General features: G+C 40.4%; 1 protein-coding gene across 1 annotated transcript in view; it reads left to right on the top strand.

The window, feature by feature from the left end:
• TIMP2 (TIMP metallopeptidase inhibitor 2) overlaps positions 1 to 26,778 on the top strand; it is a 32,495-nt gene extending 5,717 nt beyond the window's left edge. The window contains exons 2-5 of the mRNA XM_039345301.1: positions 17,675 to 17,775; positions 19,820 to 19,928; positions 22,172 to 22,296; positions 24,210 to 26,778. Of these exons, the coding sequence (XP_039201235.1) occupies positions 17,675 to 17,775; positions 19,820 to 19,928; positions 22,172 to 22,296; positions 24,210 to 24,407 (533 nt within the window). The 3' untranslated portion in view covers positions 24,408 to 26,778. The remainder of the gene's footprint in view (positions 1 to 17,674; positions 17,776 to 19,819; positions 19,929 to 22,171; positions 22,297 to 24,209) is intronic.

Here is a 26,778-nt window from a genome sequence, read left to right as displayed (position 1 = left end):
GAGCTACTAGTCTCCTGATCTCTTTTTAGCATGCTTTCCCTATTTCAGCAGAAAAATATTGAAGCAGGAAATTGGTGTGCGCAAGAAGAGCATAGTTGCTATCAAACTATGGACACCAAGATGACTAAGATACTCTCTTACACCTTGGATTTTTAATCTTTAAAAAAGATTATATTTAAAAATCAATCAAAACATTTTGTTGCTTCAAGTTAAGAATAGTGTCTTGCTCCACTTGCACACTGCTACTGGATAGGCATCTGAATGTTATCTCATATTAGCAGCAGATAAGGGGCAGGGGAAAATCTTCCTTTGGGAACCCACAGGAAATGGGGAGATTGTTGCCTTCTTCATCATCATATGATACCTGAGATGATGACTTCTTTCTGTCATAATGTTAGAATCAGCCCTGGTGATGGATTTAAACAATCATGCAACCATGTGAGTGCCTGCTGGAGACAGTTTGTCCCCTGCTTGTGAACCTCTAGGGGCATTTCCAAATGGGGAAAAAAGTCATAGCCAGAGGGGTTCTTTTTCTGTGTTTAGGCCATCACCCTTTGCTCATATAGGCACAAACCTATATGCACATTTGTGCTCCTTTTACTTCCCTTGGGAAGCTCTCTTGGCTGACGTGGTCCTTGGAGAAACAACAGATGTCTGTTTACTTACATTCCATTGCATAGAATTGTGGTAGAATTTGCAGATTCTGTTGCAACAGCTACACGGGTATGTTGCATTGTTTTGTGCAATCAACCATAATACTGTCCACAGGAACCTTTGAACTGTCCTACAGATCTTGAGTCAGTGGCAACACTCTGCTATGAATAATATTGCATACCTGGTGACTGTTTGATGATAACCTCTTTTCCTATGACTCCTCTAAGTGCCACACCAGAAAGCCTCCCCCATCACATGCCTGTTACATCAGATCAGCATGTGACATAAGGAATCCAGATCCCATCTGAACCATAACATTATATGTTATGGTTCATAACACAGTATGATTTTGGTAGTATACATTTAGGATTGAAGCATCACACTGAGACATGACTTGTGTAAAGAACCTTCACACTCTTAATTATCTTACTTCCTTTCCACCTGTTTCAAAACTTTAAAAGTAGAATCTACCTTGGCTAGCACTAATGGGCTGGCTTCATGTTCTTGTTGAAAATGTTCCTTTGTCAAATAACTCTTTTTCCTTTTGATGTTTTAAAAGTAATTAGATAAGGGATAAGACTCTAGAAAGAGTACAGAGAAGAGCAACAAAGATGATTAGGGGACTGGAGGCTAAAGCATATGAGGAAAGGCTGCTGGAATTGGGTATGTCTAGTTTAATGAAGAGAAGGACGAGGGGGGACATGATAGCAGTGTTCCAATATCTCAGGGGCTGCCACAAAGAAGAGGGAATCAAGCTATTTTCCAAGGCGCCTGAAGGCAGGACAAGAAGCAACGAATGGAAACTAACCAAAGAGAGATGCAACCTAGAACTAAGAAGAAACTTCCTGACAGTTAGAACAATTAACCAGTGGAACAACCTGCCTCCAGAGGTGGTGAATGCTCCAACACTGGAAGTTTTTAAGAAGAGACTGGACGGCCATTTGTCTGAAATGGAATAGGGTTTCCTGCCTGAGCAGGGGGTTGGACCAGATGACCTCCAAGGTCCCTTCCAACTTATTATTATTATTATTATTATTATTATTATTATTATTATTAAATATACACACACATAATGCTTGCAAAAAAGGAAAAGGCAAACATGCTTAATATGTATAGAGGAGAGAGATAAGAACAGCTAAGCTTGGATATGATTTTGTGTACAGGTTTGGGCTGCCAGAATTATGAACCGAGACCTCCTTAGCAGCAATTGAAGTTGCTGAGAGGTTGGAGTTTTTAGGAGTTTGTGTGTGTGTGTGTGTGTGTGAGATACATATATGCATACATGTGTGTCTCAATACCAAAGCTTCATTCCACAGTGTTCAGTTGGGCTCCACTCCTTCACTTAAGATTTTCACACTCTTCTGGGCAGTGTAACCTTGTAAATCTATACCATTCTATACCTATACCATTTCAGTTGTCTGAAATGGTATAGGTTCTCCTGCTTGAGCAGGGGGCTGGACTAGAAGACCTTGAAAGTCCCTTCCAGCTCTATTCTATTCTTAAATCCTAGGCTCAAGTTCAGCTTGAGGGTTATTGATCTCGTAACACTTTTCTAATTGGTGGTGATTCTCCCTTGGGTGCTGAAAAGATGATGAATAAATTGAGTCAATTAAGAGCTTACTATGGAAATAACTAGGGATCTTTATCATAGGTACCAAGGAGTAGATGCATATATGTGTTGGTATACTTCTCCAAATTCTTCTGGAATAACCCCAGGCCAGTGATCAGAATTTTTAGAGCCAATCTTCAATCACTAATGTTTGTATTCTTGATGTAGGACTCTTTTTTCAGAAGATGGGTTTTGGGACTATAAGGCAGTTATGCAGTGCAATTAACAGCCATACAGCTCTCAGATGTAAGAAGCCTATTTAGTTCACTGCAAGATACTTGGTTTTCTTTAATCTAGCCAGGAACATGCAGCCTTCAAGATGACTTCCACTTAGCTTTATACTTTGGATTATTTCCTGCCTTGGGTTTGAGATGAGAAAGTAGAAGTCTTGATCAAATTTAGTGGCTAAAACTTGTTCTCCCTAGTCACCTTTGTATGGCACTATAGCAATATTTGGACAATATGGCTCCAACTACATGTAATCATATTTATGAAGTTTCTTTATTAAGTTGTGTTCCTTCCTTTTCCAAATGAGCATTCAGTATTGGCGTCTTTGTTTTTTTGTGAACTGCCTTGCCTTTGTATATATTTCTTCTACATCTCTCTCTCACACACACATATATGCATACAACTAAAATATGCTGCATCGCTTACTACCCTATTTTATTTCAATCTGATTTATCCTGACATAAATTCTGGGAATAAAAATAGAAGGTAAGATTCATATTAAACTTCAGTGGTTGTCTTTGAATAAACTAAACATTGAATTGTGAACAAAATAAAACCAAACAAGCCCAGAGAATATTTAAAAAATATTGGAAATGACTACATTGAAAATCTTACAGTAATTATAGAAAGAATAAAAATTCAGTGTTATTCCTTTTAAATAAAGGGATTTGTAGACTTTTGCATATAAGCATCCTATCTTGTCACAACAGTTAGCGTATTAATCAAAAAGCTAGTAAGATAAAAAAGACCTTGATTCCTGGTCACTTCATGGACATGCGTAATTTTATGGGTGGGAATAATGTACAGAAATAGTTTACCATTAATTTCTTCTTTTCAGTTTTCTCATTTTTTTCAATTTCCCAGTATAGCCTACAATCCTGGTTATTTCGTGGCCTTTCTCATCCACATATTAAGCAGTCCTAATTCCGATTATTTTTTTTCAAAGCTAACCAAGGCAGCCCTTGGCACTTTCTATCACTTTATAGTATCTTGAATGACTTCATGAAATCCACAAATTTGTGAAGGCCTCCAGTCTGTCACTGTTTGCCAAAAAAAACTTCATGGATATGTCTCAGATCATCAGATGTTAAGCTCAATTTGGAGGAGGATTTTTCTTTTCTTGTGTAAGAACTGACAATGTTACACTAAATATAAAATTGGCCATTTTGTCTGTCTCAAACCTGTGGGTAGCAAGGGTGGCAGTTCTCCCCCCACAGAAGAATTATGACCATGGTGTCAGAGCAGGGGTGTTTTCTTCTAGATGCTATTTTGGTGTGCAAGAAAAGTTATGACTGGTGCCAGGAGTAAGTTGCTTCTTATGCCAAATAGCAAATTCTATGCTTATGAGGTAAACTCCTAGCTACTCTTTAATAACTAAAATGCAAGGCCATAGTATGTATTTAACACAGCATACAGATTGTCTCTGTGGAGAAGATCTGGATGGGAAATAAGAGAGAGTGGATGCTGAAAGGAGGAGAGGGGATTTGAAAACTGATTTTTATTGTATGTCCCTAATAGTTATTAAAACAGGGACTGCACTCAAACATCATGTTAAACCAGATAGTGTGTAGGATGTGTTACTTGAATCAGCATCATTTCCTTTTTGGCTGAGAGGGCTAAAAAGATTAAATTGAAATATTTAATTTAATGAATATTTCATTTAATTCACTTGTCCGTTCAGGCATGCCTATATAAGGAAGGTGGGTGGTTCTCAAATGGGAAGAGTTGAAGTTTGTTTAAAATAAGTTCTATTTGTGAGAAATAAGGTTGTGGTGAAGTGTAAAAGCAAAAATGGAGCATCTTATTTTCTGTTCTGTTGAGGACAGTTTGATGTTGAACTGAGAGAAAGCAATGGGTGGGGTCGGGGTCCAAAGTAGGAAGAACTCCCTGACACTCCTTCTTGCTTTCTAGTATGGTTTTCTCATTTTTCAGAAGTCTAAAATTCTGTATAGAGAGAGACTGTTCTTGGTATGGGTTGTCCAGCAAAATAAAATGGCTATTTGTGGTTTAAATTTAGGTTAGCTTTATGCTTGTTTAATTGTGTCAGCTTCTTCCTCTAGAAAATAATCTATTGTATGGTAATCTGGAAGAAAATGTTGTTGAGAGTACTCTTGTGAGATGAATTTTTATTTTAAAAAAATTGTCTTTAGGAAACAATCTTGAATGCAAACAGCCTTGTTAGCAATGAATTTAGAACCAATCTGCAATTCTGGTTTTGTTTCCAGCTGGAAAATAGAAAACCAGCTCTCCTGTTTTTGAAAATTTCAGAGACTGGTAGGACTGCCACAAGCAGTAGGAGTAGCTAGTTCTGTTAATTTGGATTGTATCGATTATACTGTATTGTTTTTAATCCCCTCCCTCCCCAAAACCCACTTGGCTGATATTCTTCCATCCTGGCTATTTAAGCTGCCTATTTAGCCCTTGCAAATTTAGGTTAAACCATTGGACTTCTCCAAAGAAACAAGCAGAGAGGCCATTGGGTCCCTTGCTATGGTAACTGCTAGGAATGTGAGTTTCATCATCTCAGGATTAATCATATTTTTGTAGATGGGTGTGTTGTAGAGAAATATCCAAATTAGCCAACAATGAACAACAAACAGGAATGGATAAAGCAAAGAGCATTGGAGCTATAATTGCTCTGGCCTGATTTTGGTCATATTTTTGGAGTGAACAGAGACATTAAACAAATCTATAAAAACACAAATGCTGGTTATCATTAGTCTCTGCCAGATTGCTGATGTGAAAATAATTTCTGAGAGGGACCATTCTTTGACTTGCAGAAAGGCTAAAGAGATGTCAGTAATCTAAGTAAGCAATCAAGCTCATAAACAGAGAAACTTAACAGAAACTCTTTGCTGCTGCTGCCAGTAAAGGAAGACCTATCATTCATACTAGAATAAAGGTATATGCAAGTGTGTAATGAAGAAGAAACTGATGAGATATGAGTGATGGGAGGTGTGAGGAGCTATAGGAAACAGATGGAAGATCTAAATTGCCAGTGTGATATCCCTACATTGGAAGAACAACCAGCTGAGCTGCTGTATCTGTGAATAATTTGGTGAGGAATATTTAGAAGATTCTGGCTTCCATTTCACAGCCTCGGGTACAAATTTCCCTTGTTTGAGGATAGTACAAAAGATGTAGATCAGCTGAGCATAATACAGAAAAAGTAATTTGAGGAATAGAACAGCAAGCCAAATAAAGAGATGGGATAAGAACAAGATATTCAACTAAGTCCCCTTTAACCAATACAATTCATAATATCTTTCCAGCCTCAAATCAAGCTATCATCCAATTAAGCCATCATCCAATCAAGCTATCATCGCTTTGTATCCATGCACTGATTCATACAATGTCTTTTGTGTCAGTTCTGAAAGGAACATAAAAAAGCTTCCTGTTACATTTCCTTTGATTTTAATCCAGTAGCAACTGCAATTGTTCTTTAATATTTGCCTGAGATGGGGCAAGAGGCTGACACACCTATTTGTTTAAGCCCAGTTTTATGTATAAAACAAGATGGAGATGACAGAAAGGTGGGGGAATGGTATATTGTTGGTAGAAAGCTGAATTCTACTAACATGGAAATTTATCTTTCTGCCCTCAAAGATATATTTTTTTCTCGCATGACGAAAATTCTATTAAAGTCTGCTTTGTGAGAGCAAGAACACAGTTTGACTTCCATAAAATAAGCTGTGAGAAGGGGGGCATTGAGCACTTTCAATGTCATCAAGGCCAATTGCATTGATTGCATGCTGTCTCTAAGGCAATGCCAGAATTCTTCACTGAGTAATAAATATGCTTGCTGAGACTTGATTTGCTTGGCAACCTATTTTAGGGATTGTGAATAAAATCAGGCAAGCAGACTGATAGGAACAGCCAAGACGATGGGAAAGGAAAGGCCAATATATCACCGTGATGAAAAGAAAGGTATATAGCTGGCCTGTGACTTACAATCACAAGTGAGCTCAATGTTTCTGTTGCTAAGTGAGGCAGTTGCAAAGTGAGTTGCACCTCATTTTACAACCTTTTTTCTACAGTTGTTAAGCAAATCACTGCAGTTGTTAAGTGAAATGAGATCATTAAGCAAAACTGGCTTCCTGTATTGACCAGCAGGCAAGGTTACAAATGGTGATCCCATGACTCTGGGACAGTACAACTGTCATAAATATATGCCTGTTTTCAAGCACCTGAATTTTGATTACGTGACCATGAGGATGCTGCAACAGTAATTAAGAATGAAAAATGGTCATGAATCACTTTTTTCAGTGCCGTTGTGACTTCGAGCAGTCTCTAAACTAATGGTTGTAAGTTGAGGACTACCTGTAACTAAATGTATCAGCAGATCCAAGTGGGGAGGATTGATTGCTATTGGAATCGCTCTTAATACTAGCAAACATCGCTTCATTCTGATACTTTTCCTATAGGAAGTTGTATGGAACATCTGCCATGAAATGTCTTCAACCCTAATAATTATTACATGTTGTAATGTCATAACTTCAAATCTGTGAATTATAACTGAGATCATGTTCCTGATATGTATTTTGTGGGGTTCTCTGTCTTTATATTTGCAAATATATTACAGTTTTGAAAAGCCCTGCTGGCTTTGAATTTGTACACATAATAATGTTGAAAGCTGGCTTTAACTCATTTGCCTATTTTTCATTGGTAACACAGTTTATTCAGATAATTTTATTTAACAGTACAGTTGTCGCAACAATATATCTAGGTTAAGATATTTCTCATAGCTCTTAAAGGTAGCCATTTAATAAATCAATGTAGAAAGCAGAAAAAATTAAACTTATCCTATGTTTCAATAGATCTCTCTGTTCTAATGCCTTGGTCCCTTCATTGCTGCATCAAAATCAGACATAGATGATCAATAAAGGATTATTTCTGCCATGTGATGAAGGGCTCCTTAAGATGGGATTGGGTAGCCTACTGGCTGCTGTATTCACATAATTTGACCTGTAACCTCACCTACCCTCAGGGTATCTATGGTGACAAAAACTAAAGTTGTTAAGTAATTCCATTCCCAATGGGATAAATTAATTTCTTTCTTACTCAAGACACAGACCTACTTGAAATCAAGCAAAAGCATGCACAAAGGCAATCCATTTGATTTTACTGCTATGATGGTTGAAATGTGATCTGCAGAATGATGGGATCCATCTTTACAAGGTGCTAAAAGCAGGGTTGAGTTTTGTGAGCCTCTGAGTTGGTGGAATACCCCCTGGGAAATTGGGGTCATTTGTTGAAGAGTCATCCAATCAGATATGCAAGACTTTATTGCAGCTGCTTGTAAGTGAAATATGGCAACTACCATTACACCTATTAAGAACAAAGTGAATTGTGTACTATTTGCCTGCTAAATCATTATACCGTATAATGATCTAGCTGGCAGACAATGAGCCATAGAGAAAATAGAGGCCTTTTTAGTCAAGCATTAACTGCCACCCCTTTAAAACCAAGAATCTTTTCTTATGGTGGCACAAAAATTAAAATTTATACAGTGCATTCAGAAAGTATTCAGACCCCCTTCACTTTTTTAGGTTTGTCATGCTGCAGCTATAGTTGTTGAAATTACACTCAGTACTCCATAAAGACAAAGTGAAAACAGAATTTTAGAAATGTCTGTACATTTATTAAAAAGAAAAAACTGAAATATCATATTAGCGTAAGTATTTAGACCAGAGGTGTCAAACTCAATTTCATTGAAGGCCGCATCAGCATTGCGGTTGCCCTTGGGGGGGGCAGGGGTGTGTCGCCATGGTGGGTGTGGCCTACTGGATGGGTGTGGATGGAGTGGGTGTGGCCTACTGGGTGGGCATGGCCAGCTCTACATCTTTCGTGTCACGGGTGCCAGTGGGGGCCTGGGCAGGAGTGGGACAGATCTGAGGGTCTCTGACAGAAGGGAGTGGGACCAGGGCAAGCGCCAAGGCATGGTCAATTTCTTCATTCCTCACAAAGGGTGATACCTCCCCAGCATGCATCCAGAGGGCGGGCCAACAAGGCAGGGGCTGGTTCCTCGCTGTTTCTAGACGGCCTTGTGGAGCTAAGACTGAATGCGTTTCAGCATAGATGGCCACTACAAAATTGTACATTGGCCCCCGGCCAGCCTAGGCCAGGTCCAAGGCAGTGGGGGCCTTTCCCTCACTGTTTCCAGGATGGCTTCGCGGGCCACATGAAACCATTTCGCAGGCCGCATCCGGCCCCCGGGACTTGTGTTTGATATGTCTAATTTAGACCTTTTGCAACAACATGTGAAATTTCTCTTGATCGTTGCTGACATGTTTTTACATTTTGATTGGAATCTACCTGTGGTCAATTAAATTGATTGGGCATGATTTGGAAAGGCACATACCTCTCTGTAGAAGGCCTCAACTGACAATGCATACTGTAGCAGAACAAAAGCCATGAGGCCAAAGAAACTGCTTGCAGAGTTCAGAGATAGGATTATTGCAAGGCACAAATCTGGAGATGGCTACAGTAAAATTTCTGCTGCAGTGAAGGTTCCTAAGAGCACAGCTGCCTCCATAATTTTCAAATGGAAGTTTAACACTACCAGGATTCTTCCAAGAGCTGATTGCTCAGTCAAACTGAGTAATTGGGAAGAAGGGCCTTAATAAGAGAGGTGACCAAGAACACGATGGTCACTCTGACTGAGCTCCAGAGATCCTGTGTGGAGATGGGACAGAGTTCCAGAAGGACAACAATCTCTGCAGCCCTCCACCTATCTGGGTTTATGGCAGTGGCTAGACAGAAGCCTCTCCTAGTGCAAAACACATGAAAGCCTGCTTGGAGTTTGCAAAAAAGGCACCTAAAGGACTCTCAGACTGAGGAACAAGATTTTCTGGTCTGATGAAACCAAGGTTGAATTGTTTGGCCTCAATTCTAAACATTAGGTCTGGAAGAAACCAGCCACCGCTCATCACCTGCCCAATACCATCCCAACAGTGAAGCATGGGGGTGGCAGCATCATGCTGTGGGGTGTTTTTCAGCAACAGGGAGTGGGAGAGGGAAAGCTGAATGTAGCAAAATAAAGAGATATCCTCAATGAAAATCTGTTCCACAGTGCTCAGGACCTCAGACTGGGCACTTTACTTTCCAACATGACAACTATCCTAAGCACACACCTAAAATGACCCAGGAGTGGCTTAGGGACAACCCTGTGAATGTCCTACAGTGGCTCAGCCAGAATCCTGATTTGAATCCTATTGAACATCTCTGGAAGGATCGGAAAATGGCTGTCCACCGACAGTCACCATCTACCCTGATTGAGCTTGAAAGGCTTTGCAAGGAAGAATGGCAGAAAATCTCCCAATCCAGGTGTGTAAAGCTTGTCATGTCATACTCAAGAAGACTTGAGGCTGCCAAAGGTGCTTCAACAAAGTACTGAGTGAAGGTCTGAATACTTATGCCAATGTGATATTTCAGTTTTTTTCTTTTTAATATATTTACAGACATTTCTAAAATTCTCTTTTCATTTTGTCCTTATGGGGTACTGAATTTCAATAACTGTAAAATCAGGCTGTAGCATAAAAAAAATTGACAAAAGTGAAGGGGATTTGAATACTTTCTGAATGCACTGTATATAGGGATCAAATATATATGCTCTTCACTCCTCTCTGCCCTCTTCCATTTCATTTTGCCTCCTTCCTCCCAGCCTCCTCCTCAGAACTTGGCTAAGAACATCCACAGCAGCAAATTCCCTTCTACAAAGCCACTCTGTTCAGCACAAAAATCTTTCTACGAGGTTGCATTTTTTGACAGTGATTCAGCTGCACGTGAGTGGAAAAGCCTGGAGCCATAGCTATTAGCTAGGCCTAAAAACTCAGTTGCTGTCACACAGTTGTCTCAGCCAGACCAAAGGCATCCAAGTCAGGCCACAGCCAGTTTTTTTTTTTGGGGGGGGGGGGGGCTCTGAACTACAGTTGATGATGGCTGTACCAGATGTGTTCTGCTCTAGAGCCCTAAAACTAGGAAGCATATTTGTTTTTCTTAGGTGATACCACCAGATTGACCAGGCCAGGAAATCGACTTCAAAGGAAATCTAAAACCATTTTTATCAAGAATTGCTATAATAACAGAATCTTGCAAGTCTGATTGTGCTGTATGTACTCCCCCTTCAATATATTCCTGTAAATTGGAGATGTGTCTGTTTAAGCCTTTTGATTTTTTTTTTTTTTTTGTGGATTTGAGATTTCTCTCCCCCCCCCCGTTGTTTTTCCGATAATGAATTGTGCACATTTCCATCAAAGTCACCTTCCTCCCTGCTTATAGAATGCTTGAAACACATAGCTAGTAATAAGGAGAAGGAACCACTGAGAATTATCAATCTGAAATTGATTTTCAAGATCCTGCTATAAGGGATAATTTAATTCCAAATTCAGCAGTTTAATAAAATAATATTTTCAATAGGACAATGCATGCATGTAAGTACTAGCTTATTTATAAGTGTCTTTAATGTGGAAAGTATCCAGTGGATGTGATTCATTGAGTGACCAACAGGAAGCCTACAAGTTGCATTTTAGACCACAAATAGATTCCAAGTAGTCACCAAGGATTTTACTAAAACTAAAACAAATTGTGGTTTTAAAAAATGGCCCTTGTACTTACACTTGAGAAAATGTCATGCAGATTCTCTAACGTACAAAATAGCTTGTGTTACTAGCTTAGACAGGAGTAGATGTAACCCAATAATTAGATGTACTGGTTTTAAAGTAGTCTTTTCCTCCTTAAATCAGCCCTGTCTCATATCAGGGTGTCTAAAATCTGTTATGCTTTCTCATCTGTGTATTCTCTTGGAAGCAACTTTAGATGGCCTGCTTTTGGTGGGGAGGGAAGAAGTGTGTTTGGGGATTGTTGACAAGTGTTCACATGATCCCTACTCAGCTCATTAGCTAGCCTCTGTGCAGCCCTTTATCTTCTGTTGTGTGCCCTCTGCACAACCTCTTGGTTTCCTGAGTTCCTTACATACATATCGCCTTTCTTCACTTTGGACACTACTTTCTCACCAATGTGTCAGCAAGGAGAGCAAAGCAGTTATTTTTGAATGTTGACAACTATACTAAGCATCGTTGGCAATGCATAGGAGCAACCTGCAGCACCAAGATTTAATCAGATGAAGTAAGCCAGAACTGATAGCCCAAGCATAATACTAAGGGTAAATTTTGGAAATCGCAAATTGTAGTGAAAATGAACTATTGCTCAGTTATAGGTATATATTTTGCATCTATGTCAGCCACATTCAATATGTGATATTTCCTATCATGAATGAAGGGGCTGGAAATGATTCCTGCATAAAACTCTGGAGAATCACTTCAGTTAAAGTAGACAGTGGTTGGGTTCACATCTTGTGTTATAGCTGGATTTCAATAATAATTTGCTGGGGTTCACATTGCATTAAATCATCATAACTGTGGTTTACAAATCAGAAGGCTAGATTCACACAACACTAAGCCAAAACCAAACCACCTTTTTGGCTTGGTGGAATGTGCACATTGAATCATTACTACCCTAGCTGGACCAAAGATTTAGTTTTCAATAAAACAGCTATATATGGAAAATGTATTTCTAAGTGGGAATGCTGAGTCAGTTTTGTACTGTTTTTAACAGCGCATGGAAAATTTGTCAGGCTTAAGACACACACATGTACAAAAAAACCTCTTCTATATCCAGTAAAAATAGCAAAGTTCTGTGGTATATTGAAGACTAACCAATATATTGTGGCAGCATATTTGAAAAGCAGACTCTGACTTCATGAAAGCTGAAATGGTGTTTATGATGCCAAAAGTCTCTGTTGTTTTTGCTGCCTGCAATAAGTTCACATAACTGCTCTTCTGGAACGTAGGCCTAATTAAACTGGTTAGAAACATGTGTCTGAAAAACACCAGGCTTAGCACATTGAACAGTTTAATGGTGGAATTTGTCACTATAGGATTTTTTGAGTTCCTATTGATGAAACTGAAAACTTACAATATTATAATATGCCTTTATTTTCTACAAAAGTACTACCAGTGATCTGTAGTTCTGCTTCTGAAACCTATGATTTCATTTTAAAACCTCTCTCCCTTACAATTGGAAGTGAAAATTATAGAAAAGCTAAAAGTGGATGGCTTTGGTAAATTAAGCCCCCACACCCGCCCCCCAAAAAGTCTGGCCAGAGACGCTAAAGAAGAAGCCTCGACTGTTAACCTTCATTTACAGCAGAGAAGTAAGGGGAAGAGCTTTTATCTCAAACAATTCTAAGTATTATGCAATATACAGCATTTCTATGTTGACATGTCCTGTACCCTGTGATTGGATTGTTTTGGCAGTTTCCGGGTATGAATTGTCATGCTTTTTATGGATTAGGTGTGGTATGCCTGATTAGCTTCTACTTATATGGTCTTCAGTCTGTGGTTAGTGGTTAATCTGTTAGCGATTAATGTGTGGAAACACTGATCCACATAACCACCTTATTGTGGTTCAAAGATGCCCCACTTACCATTTGCTGAGGAAATGTCTATTTTTCAGGCATTCTGTTGTTGAGACAAATCTGTATGGAGAATCCATGCCCTGTGGAGAAAGAGGCTTGAGATAATATGATTATGATTGGGGCCAGTGATCTGCTGAACTACAGATGGCCCACTGGACCTGCTGTGAACCACCTCTTTCCATCAGGTCACTGGGCTTGGATGTTCTGCAGTACTATTTTGGCTGCAAGGGAGTCTTGAAATGCAGCTGCTTCCTCCCCCAACCTTTTAAAGCTGGTGATTGGTTACTTGATTTAGAGCAATATTTCTCCAACTTGGCAATCTCATACTTCAATTCTCAGAATTCATGCCAGATGGAGAATTCTGGGAGTTTTAAGTCCACACATCTTAAAGTTGCCAAGTTTGAGAAAAAACAATTTAGAGCGTGCTGAAGTCCTGAAATTGACCAGCCTATCCCTAATTTAATGTCTGTAATTGAAAGGATGGTTGAAAGGGTTCCCCTCTTTAATTTATGTAGCCTGAGCAATTGAGATTCTCTTCTCAATGGCCTTGGTTTTTCAGTTCCTCTACACATGGAATGTTCTTTTAAAAAAATCAATTCCATCATGGAAAGTTTCCTGGTATGGATATGGCCTAAGCATACAGCAGAAAGCTCATATGTAGGATCCAGCATCTCTGCACTTGGGACATACAGAAAAAACTAGTTATTTCATGCCACCTAGTGGTCAATAGATAAATAGATAAATTATCAGTAGTTTTGAAGCAGGTGTGTGTGTGTGTGTGTGTGTGTGTGTGTGTGTGTGTGTGTGTGTAAAGATTTCTCCTGTACAGTTGTGTCTGACTCTAGGGGGCAGTGCTCATCTCCGTTTCTTAGTCGAAGGAGCCAGCATTGTCTAAAGGCCATGTGGCTGGCATGACTATACCCTGAATGGAACGTTATTACCCTCCCACTGAAGTGTACCTATTTATCTACCTGTATTTGCATGCTTTCAGACTGCTAGGTTGGCAGGAGCTGGGGCAAGAACAGGAGCTCACCTTGTCACAAGGTACTTGGGTCTCGAACTGCCAACCTTCTAGTTGACAAGTGCAGAGACTTAACCACTAGGCTACAGTGTATGTGACAGCATTTTACAGCTTCAACCCATTTACTCAGGCCTAAGTCCTTATTTTCAACTCCAGGTCCAAGGATCCTTACAGAGACAGCATCTGAGCTGTGCAAATACTGGCAGCCACAACTATGCAGTTAACCCAGAGAAACTATAGTAATTTATCCATTGTTAGGATGATAGGTCAACAGACCTTGGGGAAACAAGGTTAAGGGAAAAATGATTAGCTGAAGTACCTTGCAGGGATCATCTGAAATATGTTCTGTATGGCAGTTGATGACAGCTTTTCACGCAGTTGGTGGCATTCAGATTTCAGCCAGGGAAAACTGCCAGTCACTGCCCTTACAATGTTGCACAGCAAGATTTGGTTTCATCTTGGATCAGTGTTTTGCTATTTTATGATCTGAGTGGCTAAGCTTATAAATCAAATAATATTACTGGAACGCAAAGCCAAAAAAAAAAGTTTCTATTATGAACCATAGGTGGGCTGAGACAGATTTCAGCAGTGGTAAATCTCATCAGTGTTTTATGTTGTTCAGTTCCAAGGCCCACTGTAACCAGGTACAACATTTAAGTTAAAATAAATAAGATGCCTTTGAGTGAATTCCAAGCTTAACAATTGGTTTTCAGCAGCTGAGCTGAACTGAGATCACAATCCTTTCACACAGAAAGCCAATTTTTTGTTAATTCAAGCTTTCTCAATTGATAGTTTAGATGAAACAAACAACAACAAGTTGGCTTAGTTGTTGGAACTGTTAGGCAGTTTAAAACCAGGAATTACAGGTAGTACTTGACATAACAACCATCCATTTAATGACCATTCAAAGTTACAACAGCATTGAAAAAAATGACTTTTTACCTATTCTCATATATTACCATTGCAGCATCTCCACAGTCATGTGATCAAATTTCAGGTGCTTGGCATATATTTATGATGGTTGCAGTGTCCCAGGATCCTGGGGTTGTCATTTGTAATCTTCCTAAGGGGCTTCTGATAAGCGAAGTTAATGGGGAAGCCAGATTTGCTTAATGACCACAGGATTCATTTAACAACTGTTTGGTTAACAACCATGACAGAAAGGTTATAAAATGGGACATGATTCACTTAAAAACTATTTTGTTTAGCAATGGAAATTTTGGGCTCCATTGTGGTTGTAAGTTGAGGACTACCTGTTATTATTATCAGGAGATTCCAAGCTGATTTCAGGCCATGCCTGCTACCCTGTTTCCCTGAAAATAAACCACATCCCCCCCCCCAAAAGACCTGCCTTAATTTGTGGGGGTAGGCCTAATATGTCCTACTCCAAAAAATAAGCCTTAATTAGGATCCCGCCCATTCTGTCCCACCTGGGTGCCACAATGGGGCAGGAGACCATGCGGCACATTGCGCCACTTCCGCCACAATGAGGCGAGGCAGGTGGGGGAGGGGGTGGAGCTGCACCCGCTTCCTTCAGGGTCCCCCCAGCCAGGCCATTCCTTGCTCTCTTTCATTCCCCTCCCGAGCCGGACTGCCATGCTACCGCATGGAGGCTGGGTGGGGTAGACCTGGTCCCCCTCTGCCATTTCGGAGCTAGGGGGAGTGACGGCGAAAGGCTCCGCTGCTGCTGTGTGCTGCTGCAGGGGCTTTCTTCATGCTCCACCCTGTAGATCACCTGCCTGGCAGCAGCTGCCACCTCCTTCTCTGCCAACTCTCCCATGGCTTGGCAGCCCCATTTCCTGCCGCTTCTCCTCCCGGCGCTGCTATAGAGCTTGGCCCATCATCACCCAGTTCCTCCCTCTTCCCGAAAGCAAAAAAATTTCTTCACTAACCTGCTTTCCAGCTCTGATGCGTTTCTCTCCTGCTGCAGGGAAACGGAGTTCATGAGACTAAAAAAAGTTCAGTCAGACCTTCCAACTTCTTGCAAAAAAAAAAAAAAAAAGTTGGAAGGTCATGATAGTAGTGTTCCAATATCTCAGGGGCTGCCACAAAGAAGAGGGAGTCAAGCTATTCTCCAAAGTGCCTGAAGGCAGGACAAGAAGCAACGGATGGAAACTAATCAAGGAGAGAAGCAACCTAGAACTAAGGAGAAACTTCCTGACAGTTAGAACAATTAACAACCTGTGGAACAACCTGCCTCCAGGAGCAGTGATTGCTCCAACACTGGAAGTTTTTAAGAAGAGACTGGACAGCCATTTGTCTGAAATGATATAGGGCAGTGGTGGCGAACCTATGGCATGCGTGCCAGAGGCGGCACTCAGAGCCCTCTCTGTGGGCACGTGCGCCGTTGCCCCAGCAGAGTTTGTCAGAGTAGCGAACACATGGCGTTTGGAAGTGACAGGGCAGGAAGTGAGTGAGCAAGCAGTGTTAGATGGCAAGGGACTGGACCCTGCTGCCCTGGCACCAGCCCGCTTATCCAGTCTGCTGTGACCACTACAGCCACACCCCCCCAGTGCCCCCCCCCCCGAGGGCACACAATGCTGATGGAGCCCTGGCACTTTGCGATAAATAAGTGGGTTTTGGGTTGCAGTTTGGGCACTTGGTCTCTAAAAGGTTCGCCATCACTGGTATAGGGTTTTTTGCCTGAGCAGGGGGTTGGACTAGATGACCTCCAAGGTCCCTTCCAACATCATCATCATCATTATTATCATATTATTATTATTATTAATAATAATAATAATAATAATAATAATAATAATAATAATAATAATAATATTATTATTATTGGTCTGACTGAAAATATAAGACACCACCCAAAAGTAATGCCTCTTTTGGAGGCACAAATAATATAAGACCGGGTCTTACTTTCAGGGAAACACAGTAGGCACAACTTGAGATTGTTAATAGCTTAGTTTCTTATGAAAACTCCGTAAATTGTGGTTTTAACAAACCTTGGTTAAGCTAATAAGACATGATAAGCCTGTCCAAGTGTGGAAATAAGTGCAGTCTTGCTTGGTCTCAGCCCTAGTGTGATTATCCTGATAGGCTTTGAATAAAAGGTATCTTCTTTCCTGCTTTTCACCTCTCCCCTTTACTGAAATCAAACCCTCTCCTACCTCCCACCCCAAACCCCACAATAGCCTGAAGATTTTATGTACAAAGAGTCTGAATGCAAAATATTTTCATCCGAGTCAAGACTCAGTGTGTTTAGCTTCATTATGGATGAAGAGACCTGAGTTTTAATAGCAAATCCATTTGACAAGAAAAGCTATTAACCTCTGTTTCTTATATCAGTATTCTTACAGCAGCACATTTTAGTTAAAGTAATCTTCTTTGTCCTGGAGGCTGCTTGCAGATAATGCAGACATTATCCTTATCTCTGAAATAAATAGAACAAGGTGGCATTTCAAATATTGTTGCAAGCTTGAAAGAGTCTATAATCAAAAGAACTGCAAAAAGGAAACAGCAGTAAAGGGCAAAAGGCTTTTGGTTAGCAGCATGCAACAGAAACTCTCCCTAGGATTAATAACCCCAGGTTTTGCTTGTGAGAATAGCTGCCAAGTACTATAAGGGGAAAGAAGAAGAATGAGATTCATGATTATGTTATTTGTAGTCTGCTTTGGAATAGTTGGATTCATCACTGGCACTACATCTTTCCAATTTCTTTTGTCTCTTTGTATTTCAGTGATCAGAGCAAAGGCTGTCTCTGAAAAAGAGGTGGACTCTGGGAATGACATCTATGGAAACCCCATCAAACACATCCAGTATGAGATCAAACAGATAAAGGTAACAAACAGCTATATGAAATCCATAGTTTTGGCAATGTGTATACAGGCAGTCCCTAGGTTAAGAATGACTTCTGTTCCTAATGCCATCTTTAACTCAAATTTGTATGGAAGTTGGAACTTGTACTTACAAACGGACAGCCTGTTCCTTAAAAAAGTGGATGACATTGTCCTTCCTTGAGCTGATGAACTGCTGAAGCTGCAAAATGCTTTCAGGAACTGCTGAAAAAGGCTGAAAACAGGCTTATATATTAAAAATGTACAGCTTCAGTGGTTCCTGAAAGCATTGTACAGCTTCAGCATTTCATCAGCTCAAGGAACAAGAACACTGACTGCCATTTTTAGCAATAGGCAGCTTGTTGGTATTTGAAGATAGTCCTTACTTTCTGAACCTGGGGGCTGCCTGTGTATCTGCCTTGTACATACACACAAAGAAGAACAACAGCAATTCAGAGTGAAACTGCAGAGAACCTATAAACTTGTTATGTTAGTGCTAGACATTTTCTATGTTTTGTTTTCATGTCAGATTTCCAGCTGCCTTGTTTAGAACTTTTAAAATATTTTTAATTTACCAGTTGGGAATACTTAGATTAGCATAAGGAAAAGGAAGGGGAAGAAAAGCCTTCTAGTCTTAGCTGATAGTGTAAAAACATTGAAAAACCCCTCAAAAGCAAAGAAATCAAGAGTTTGGCATAGGCTAGAGCAGTGATGGTGAACCTTTTAGAGACTGAGTGCCCAAACTGCAACCCAAAACCCACTTATTTATCACAAAGTGCCAGGGCTGCATCAGCATTGTGGTACCCTCGGGGGAGGGGCACTGGGTGGGCTTGGCTGCAGTGGTCACAGCAGACTGGATGAGTGGGCTGGTGCCAGGGTGGCGGGGGGCAGTCCCTCGCCATATAACATTGCTTGCTCACTCACTTCCTGCCCTGTCACTTCCAAATGCCACGTGTTCGCTACTCTGACAAACTCTGCTGGGGCAACGGCGCGCATGCCCACAGAGAGGGCTCTGAGTGCCACCCCTGGCACGCGTGCCATAGGTTCGCCACCGCTGGGGTAGAGTTAGATCCAGTTGGCATTCTATTCCTACACTGATTTAATGAAAGAAGAGCAAAAGAGCTATCATTCTGCATCCTAGAACTAGTATGGAAGAAGCAGCCTTTAAGATAGTTTTGGTTTCCTGTTTCTGGAATTTCTTTGGAATTGACCTATTAATGTTTGATTTCCCTGCATGTCATCTGTAAAAGCTTCTCCCTCTGCTGGAGAAGCTGTTGGAAACAAATGCTCCTTTTCCATACATTAATGCTCTACTCTAAAATAACTTGATCTTAGATCTCAGTACAATATCCCATTTGCCAGATTCATTAATGATCTATTTTATGGGTTTTTTTTAAAAAAAACACCCCTAAAACATAAAGTTAATGTATGTCAAATGAAAATCAGATGGATATAAGATCACATGCCAAATGGTAGAATTCACATACCACATTAACCATAACTTTAGTTTCTAAATCACAATGTATGGCTTGACACAATCTCTGAATCCCCTTGTAATAATGGTTAATGGATGGCCTTTTAAAAATAAATACGTGGTAACACTTTATTGGCATAGTGATTGATAGAGAAATCAATCAATCAATCAATCAATCAAGAGGGAATATCGATAGGAAAAATATACATGCCTGTCAAAGGATTAAAGAAAATTGTGAAAACATTGGTCCCTGTCTTTTGACTGTGTTTGGGAAAGAACTTGGAATAACATTGGAAAGACTAGAATTTGCTTCCCCATCTTGATATTCTCCAAATGTGCTAGATCGCCACTCCTACAGTTTCTAGCTAGGATTTCTGGAATGAGACCAGCACATCTGGAGGGTACCAGTTTGAAAAGGTTGCACTAGAAACAAGTCTGACATGATGATTAGCAAGAGGAAGGGCTTGTGTACGTAAAGATTTCTGAAGGGTGTGCTCCATCTTACTTTTTTTTAAAAAAAATATTAACTGGCATGATTGCTACTCTTTTGCCTCATTTGCTTATTTCCTTTCAGATGTTTAAAGGGCCAGAACAGGACATTGAATTCATCTTCACAGCTCCCTCCTCAGCAGTCTGTGGAGTGACACTGGATGTTGGTGGCAAGAAGGAATATCTCATTGCGGGTAAAAAAGAATAAATTTGCAAAGTCCAGAAAAGGAGTAAGAAATAGAAAGCCAATGAAATAGAGTTATAAAAGACAAAAAAAAAAAAAAAAAAAAAACCAAATCTGCTTTTTACCAGTCCCGTATCACTCAAAATACCCAAAATATTTCTGACAATGAGCTTTGTACAAGAAATGAATCTTCAAATTTGGTGATCACATATCTTTGGCAACTTGATACTAGAATCTTGTAGTGGTGTTTGAATGGCTGTTTCTTAGAAAATAAAGTAATAAACAGGATCCTTAGTCTGACTCTAATTCAGCTTCCTGCTCAATGCAAGATTCATAGTGAGAGGTCCTTGGTGTTCTCTGAGCTTGAGTTTTTTTTTTTTTTTTTTGGCAGACATTTCATTACTCAAACTGAATAACATCACAGGTATTAGGCACACGTTTAAAATCAAGCTAGGTCTTATTTTTAGGATAGGTCTTATTTTTGGGGGAACATGGTACTGAGTTTGCTCTCAGTTTATATTCTAGTGGCTTGCCCTGCCAATGCTGGTGGGAGTGGTCTTGGAAGTACTTTGGTTGGGCTGTTTAACGTTGGCTTGTTTGGCAGTTCCTTGACTGAAGTATTGTTTACTTGATAGTTGGTCTGATGTTAATCTTGGAGATAATCTATGCTCATCTGGGTGCTGATTGTTGGTCGGGAGGTGTTTTGGTCTTTTTGTTCCCTTTTTGGCTTGTTGATTATCTCTGTTGCATACCCTGTAGATATTGTTTATGGCTATCTGTTTATTGATGACTAATTTGTCAGGGTGCCAGGCTTCTAGAAGATTCATAGCACAGATTGTTATAATACATCCACAGTTGGGGACTGCTCAGCTTCATCTGAAATCTCAGCAGCTCTCTAAATTGCAAAATGTCTTCAAATGATTACCTGGCTTCCCTAACAGTTTCCAACTATTATTTTTATATGAATGGAAGAATTCTATTTCATCTGCTTCATGATAGCTCTTCAAACATGTGAGGTTTACTATCAGTTCCCATAATTTTCTCTTTTTCAGTCATAGCCATTGGTGAGGGCAGCAAGGGGCGGGAGACCGATGCAACACACAACCTCATCTCATGATGCAAAATCTGTGGCATATGTGCTTGTTGGGACACCACAATATAACTCTGGAATTTATGTTGCAACCTCTCTCCACATGGATCATCATTTTGCCATGATCTGTTTGCCGCACATGCCTGTGATTACAGGCTAAACAAATTTACTTCTTTGAAATGTTTTTAATGAAATTTGCCTTTTAGTTCTCTTATCATCGTACTTATTCTTCTCTGTGCATATTCCAGTTTTTCAATCTCCTTAAAATAAGATGCCAGAAACGGAGAAAGGGATTTCATCTGTAGCCTAGTATGGAAGAGTATACCTATTATTTTTATACTGTTTGTTATGCACTGGGCTTAATTAAGAGCAGGTGCAGGGAGCTGCACTAGAACAGTCAGCAGACCACGTGGTCTGCCCGGTCAGACTTGCTGTCTGTAAGCAATGATTAGCATGCAATTTGAGCGGGAAAAGCCGTTGCAATGATTGGCTGGCATGCCCCAGGGAGAATGAATAAAAAGGGGTGGAGCCATTTTGTTCTGTTTTACTTAAATAAAGAAATATCTGTTCATGAGCTCTTGATATTCAATGCCTACCGACACGAAAAACAGAACACTTTTATTTTTCAAGAAATGAATGTGAAATGGGCAAATTATACATTACAGCTCAAGTTTCAAATTCATCTTTATTGATTTCCACAAATATATGCTGGTCCTGTATCTTTTAACAGGGCTTATAAGAAAAAAGTGGCTGATTGTTAGGGGATGATCATTAAGCCAAAGTTAGATGGAAAAGCAAGACTGGAATTGATTGATTTGCCAATTTGCTTTGGGAAATAGTTATTTTATGATAGGTGATGCCCATTGTGGCAGCCATTTTGTGAATGTTCAGCTTACCCACAAAGGCAGCCATTTTGTGAGTGTGATCTGGAAATTCCAGAGGAAATTCCAAGTGCTACCCCCCCCATCCCCAATTGACTGGAAGCTGTGTAGGAGAGTGCAATTATTTAAAAATCAAAGTTTGTTTTAGCTCTCATTTTATTTACAATTTAGGTTTCCCAATCAAATTAAGAGGGTGGCCACTGCATAAATTAACTCTGGAATTAATCAGGAAAGTGTTCTCTGGCTTGCAGGCTGCTATTCATAATTGCTTTGTTCTCTCAGGGAAATCGGAGGGTAATGGCAGGATGCACATCACCCTGTGTGACTTCATTGTTCCTTGGGATTCCCTCAGTGCCACCCAAAAGAAGAGTCTCAACCAGCGGTATCAGATGGGCTGTGAATGCAAGGTAAATCCAAATTTATTTACTTGTTTGTTTGTTCATTTGATTTCTATAGCTGCCCATTTCAACAAGTGATTTTGGAGTGGCTTATGTTATAAAATTATAATTATAAAAAACAATGAAAACAATATAAAATAAATATATATGGTTATTGAGTAGGACTATTGTCATGGATGTTAATACAGTCAAGAAACCGAGTCCTTACGTCACTCAGTACCCCAGGCCCAGGCACACAACCAAGTTGTGCTAACAGCCTAACTTGCTGGACCCAATTGGCAGGTGGAAATGACTGGGAGAAGACTGTTCTTTAACCCAGTCCCAAACCATGAAGAGCTTTAAAGGTGATAACCAACTCCTGGAATTCTACCAGGAAGCACACTGGCAGCCAGTGTCACTCACATTGGCATTGTTAACGTCTGTCAAGCATCCAACACTTTTTACTACTCATTTACTATTCGGCATCAGTTGAACCTTCTGAATGCTGAAGGGCAGTCCACTGTAAAAGCGCATTACAGCAATCAAGACAAGAGATCATGAGGAATAAGCGACTATAAACAAAACCTCCCAATTCAGGCACAAGTGCAACTGTCTCACAACCCTAAGGTGTGCAAAGGTCCTTCTGGCCACAGTTGCTAGCTGCTCTTCTAGAATGAGCCATAAGTCCCAGAAGATCCCCCCAGATTGTACACAGGCAATGCCACCAGGGCCAGTAGTGGGAAAACTTTTTTCTTCAGAAGGCCCAAATACCCAATGCCATTCAGTCTTGCTTGGATTGAGACAAAGCTGATTCCACTCCATCCCGACCCCTTACAGTCTCCATTCACTGGGAACAGGACATCCATGGCATTGTTCAGGCAGCTCAGCATGAAGCTATAAAGCTGCCCAAGCCCAATACCTAATGATCACCTCACCTAGAGCTTTATGTAGATGTTAAATAGGAGAGAACTGAGCCTGGGGTACCCCCCAAAGTAGAGATTGGCTGAATACCTCCCCATCAACTCTGACTGGAACTGATCCCAGAAGAAGTAGAACCAGCTCAACACAGTACTGCCCCCATCCAATTCACAAAGCCGGTCCAGAAGGATACCATGATCGATAACATTGAAAGCTGCTGGTAGATCAAGAAGAGCGAGGATGGTCACACTGCCCTCATCTGGTTCCTGCCACAGGTCATCTAAGGGTGTAGTTAGTGTCATCTTAATCTTGTAACCTGGCCTGAACCCTTTCAATTTTGGACCTTCTGCGAGGAGGAGAGTGGCTCCTGTTTGCTTTTTGCTTTACCTTCTTGGAGGTGCTGGCAGAATAAAGTATTTATTCAGTTGAAGAACTCCTAACCCATTCCAATCCTCAAAGATCTGGGTGATGTATAGCCTTGAAACAAAACAAAAAGGCCATGGTAATTAGTACCAAAAATCAGAATCAAATTCAGAAGGTAGACTAACATGAAACAGATTTAACCTGCTTCCAGAATTCCAAACAAGTTGCCTGGACTACTACTGGTGAATGATGAACAGACTACTGGACAGAATTCTTGCTTTCTCTCTCATCCATACCAAATAGACAGACACCATTCTGGCAAGGTATTGCCCAAGATCTTGTAGGCTCTTACAGTTGAATGAAATCTTGGAAGTCTTCTAGTCCAATTCCCTATCCAAGGCTGTATTATTCAGGGCTTTAAAACACTTTGACTTGGACCCAGAAGCCTACTGGTAACCAATGCAGGCACTTTAAAATGCACATAATTCCATATTGATGGTATTGTCTTGCTAATAATCTTGCATGCTAACCTGTCAGATTGCTCAGATGTTTGGTCCAAAATGCTGCAATGCATGGAATTTGAATCCAATGCCAGCAGGGTTAATCGGATCTTCAATCATAATGATAGGAAATCATGGAATATTGGTATTTTTTCTCTGCAGATTTCCCGCTGCCCCTTCATCCCCTGCTATGTCTCTGCTCAGGATGAGTGTCTGTGGACTGACTGGGTGACAGAGAAGAACATCAATGGGCGGCAGGCAAAACACTATGCCTGCATTAAGCGGAGTGATGGTTCCTGTGCGTGGTACCGTGGAGTGGCTCCCCCTAAACAGGAGTTCCTTGACATTGAGGATCCTTGAGTTCCTTTGGCACCAGCAGCATGGCTTGCAAGGAATTAGATCGGTCCACATTTGACATCTCTTCCTGGAAACAGCATGAAAATAAAATCTCATGGGCAGGCCAATAGTGGTGGGCGGAGAGTGCTAAGGAAAGGGATGTTGAGGCCATTCATACATTGCTTCTTCTGCTTCTTCTCCTGTGCTGTCTTCTTACGCTATGGATTTCAGCAGCAACATGTCAAAGTGTAATGGAGGAAGGCAGTATCAAAAGTATGATTGGCTGAGAGGTATTGTCTCTGATTCTGGGTAGCAGGCCTACCAGGTTCTTATTGTCTTGAGAAGACATCCCTCCTTGTGAAGAAAGCACATAAACCCTCTCTTTCCCACTCTCCCACCTTCTGCCTGGGTCAAAACCCCTCTTCTTTCCATATATGAAATTATTCCATACTTACTGCTTTAGAGCCATTCCTTTCTTTTAGCTACATCTACAGAGACACATGTGGTGGGCTGAGATTAAACATGCATTTGGGGGCTCCATGAAAAGTGGTGGTGTCATCAGTTAGGGCATCCTTTTGCAGAGAGTTGTGTTATCTTCCGAGGACTAAGCAACCCTTTGAAAATTGACTATCAGAGGGAGACAGTATCTTCTTTCAGGGGCAAAAATTGAAAGTGGGGAGATTAATCATGTTACAAAATTAGTTAATATATATAGCCTGGAAGACATACAAGAGATACATGCAGCTTTTAGCTTTGCATCTGGAGTTGTCAAATTTGAGTTCAAAAAAGGGGTTTCATGATATGGACTTACTCCATACTTTATCCACCTTTTTCATATTCGTGCCATTAATGTAATTCTGATGTCACAGTCTCTCTTAAGCCACTTGTAAAGTTTGCTGTTCCTACTAGGATATTGAAACTTTGTAGACCAAGGAATTGTCATTTTTCTCTTGCTCCTCCTCTTCCAAAGTTGCAGGCACAGAATGATTTTTTAATCAGACCAACACAGCTCCAAGCCCTCTGATTTGCTCGATGGAGAAACTAATTTTTGCCACAAGAATTCTGCATTCGGCAAACATTTATGTTCTCTCCCCAAATATGTGATTAGGAGAGTTGGCCAGTGATACACACCTTTATAAACTGTGATTATAAATGCTCCTTTGGAGTAATGACAAATCCCTCCACTGTCTGAAAAGGAGCATTATTCAGTTCAGCCTTTGCATTCCCCCTTCTGGGCTAGTCCTTTCTTTCCTGGGTTTCCCCAAGCTCTGTGAGCCCCCCCCCCTCCTTTGAGATTCTCAGACCTAGATCCGAAGGATACTTACACTTATTCTTAGCCAGGCCTGCCCCCTGTAGCCTTTTCATGCTGTTCATCAAGGTAGAATTTAAAGATGTCATACTGGGCCAGTCTGTTGATTTCAATATATTTTTAAAACAAGAAAAAGGAAAAAGAATCTGTTCAATCCAGTATAAAACTCCTGTTTTACTTCCTGTACGGTTATATCCTATGTGACATTTACTTTTCTCTCTGTTGATACTTTTTGATTTTTAATTTTTTTTTTCAGTTTGTTTCAGCAATCAGTTGTATCATTCCTCTTATTATGTTCTTTTAATGTCCTTGTTTAGCTGTTAGATTTGCACTTATTACTTTGTAAAGGGGTTCTGCGTTGGAAGCTTTTAACATACAGTGGGGAAGAATGTCAAAATGTATGGAGGACAATGTTCCTTCCTTCATCCTGGAATGCCAGCGGAAGCAGTATTCTGTTCCTGTCTTTTCCTCTGGCTTCTCCTGTAGCATGTGTAAGACTTTTACAGAGACCGGAGGGTAGCAGCAACACGTGATTGCTTCTTGCTAGCCAAACTGCAGCTCCCAGCCTGCCAGCAAGCAAACTAAGGTGGCCATTTAAGTAGCAGTGTGAAAAAACAATCCCTGCAAAAGACCTATTTATAGAAAAACAGTATACAAGACTTCCCAATTGGCTTAATTTATAGCTGAGAGTTTTAGTGTCATGCATAACTTTCCCTGAAGCACCCATGACAGAACAGTTTCCCCTCCATGCCAGCAATTCAAAAATATTTAAAAAATAATAATAAAGAGTTTACATTATTTTCAAATCTTTGCTTAGTGAGTATGAAAAAATAAGTAACTTGCTGCCGTAATTTAAAGCTTTTTGGGGAGCAGCTGGGTTGGGAAGATTGTTTGGTGGGTAGAATAATATGGGGTGGGTTGTTTTTGTTGTTGGATTCTGAAAGCTGAGATTTTCTTGTGCTGGGAACACATGAAAGTTGTTGAATAGACAAGCAGACTGGGCATGTCTCTGACGCTTTGTATAATTCGTATGTGGACACTTGAGTCTCCGGACAATAAACAGTATTATCAAAGAAAATGAAAACA

This window comes from Crotalus tigris, unplaced genomic scaffold, assembly GCF_016545835.1.
Source record: "Crotalus tigris isolate CLP2741 ecotype Arizona unplaced genomic scaffold, ASM1654583v1 scf7180000017551.9496454, whole genome shotgun sequence".
NCBI classification, from domain to species: Eukaryota; Metazoa; Chordata; class Lepidosauria; order Squamata; family Viperidae; genus Crotalus; species Crotalus tigris.
The sequence above is the reverse complement of the archived record's forward strand: the minus strand, read 5'-3'. Positions and strand labels throughout refer to the sequence as shown.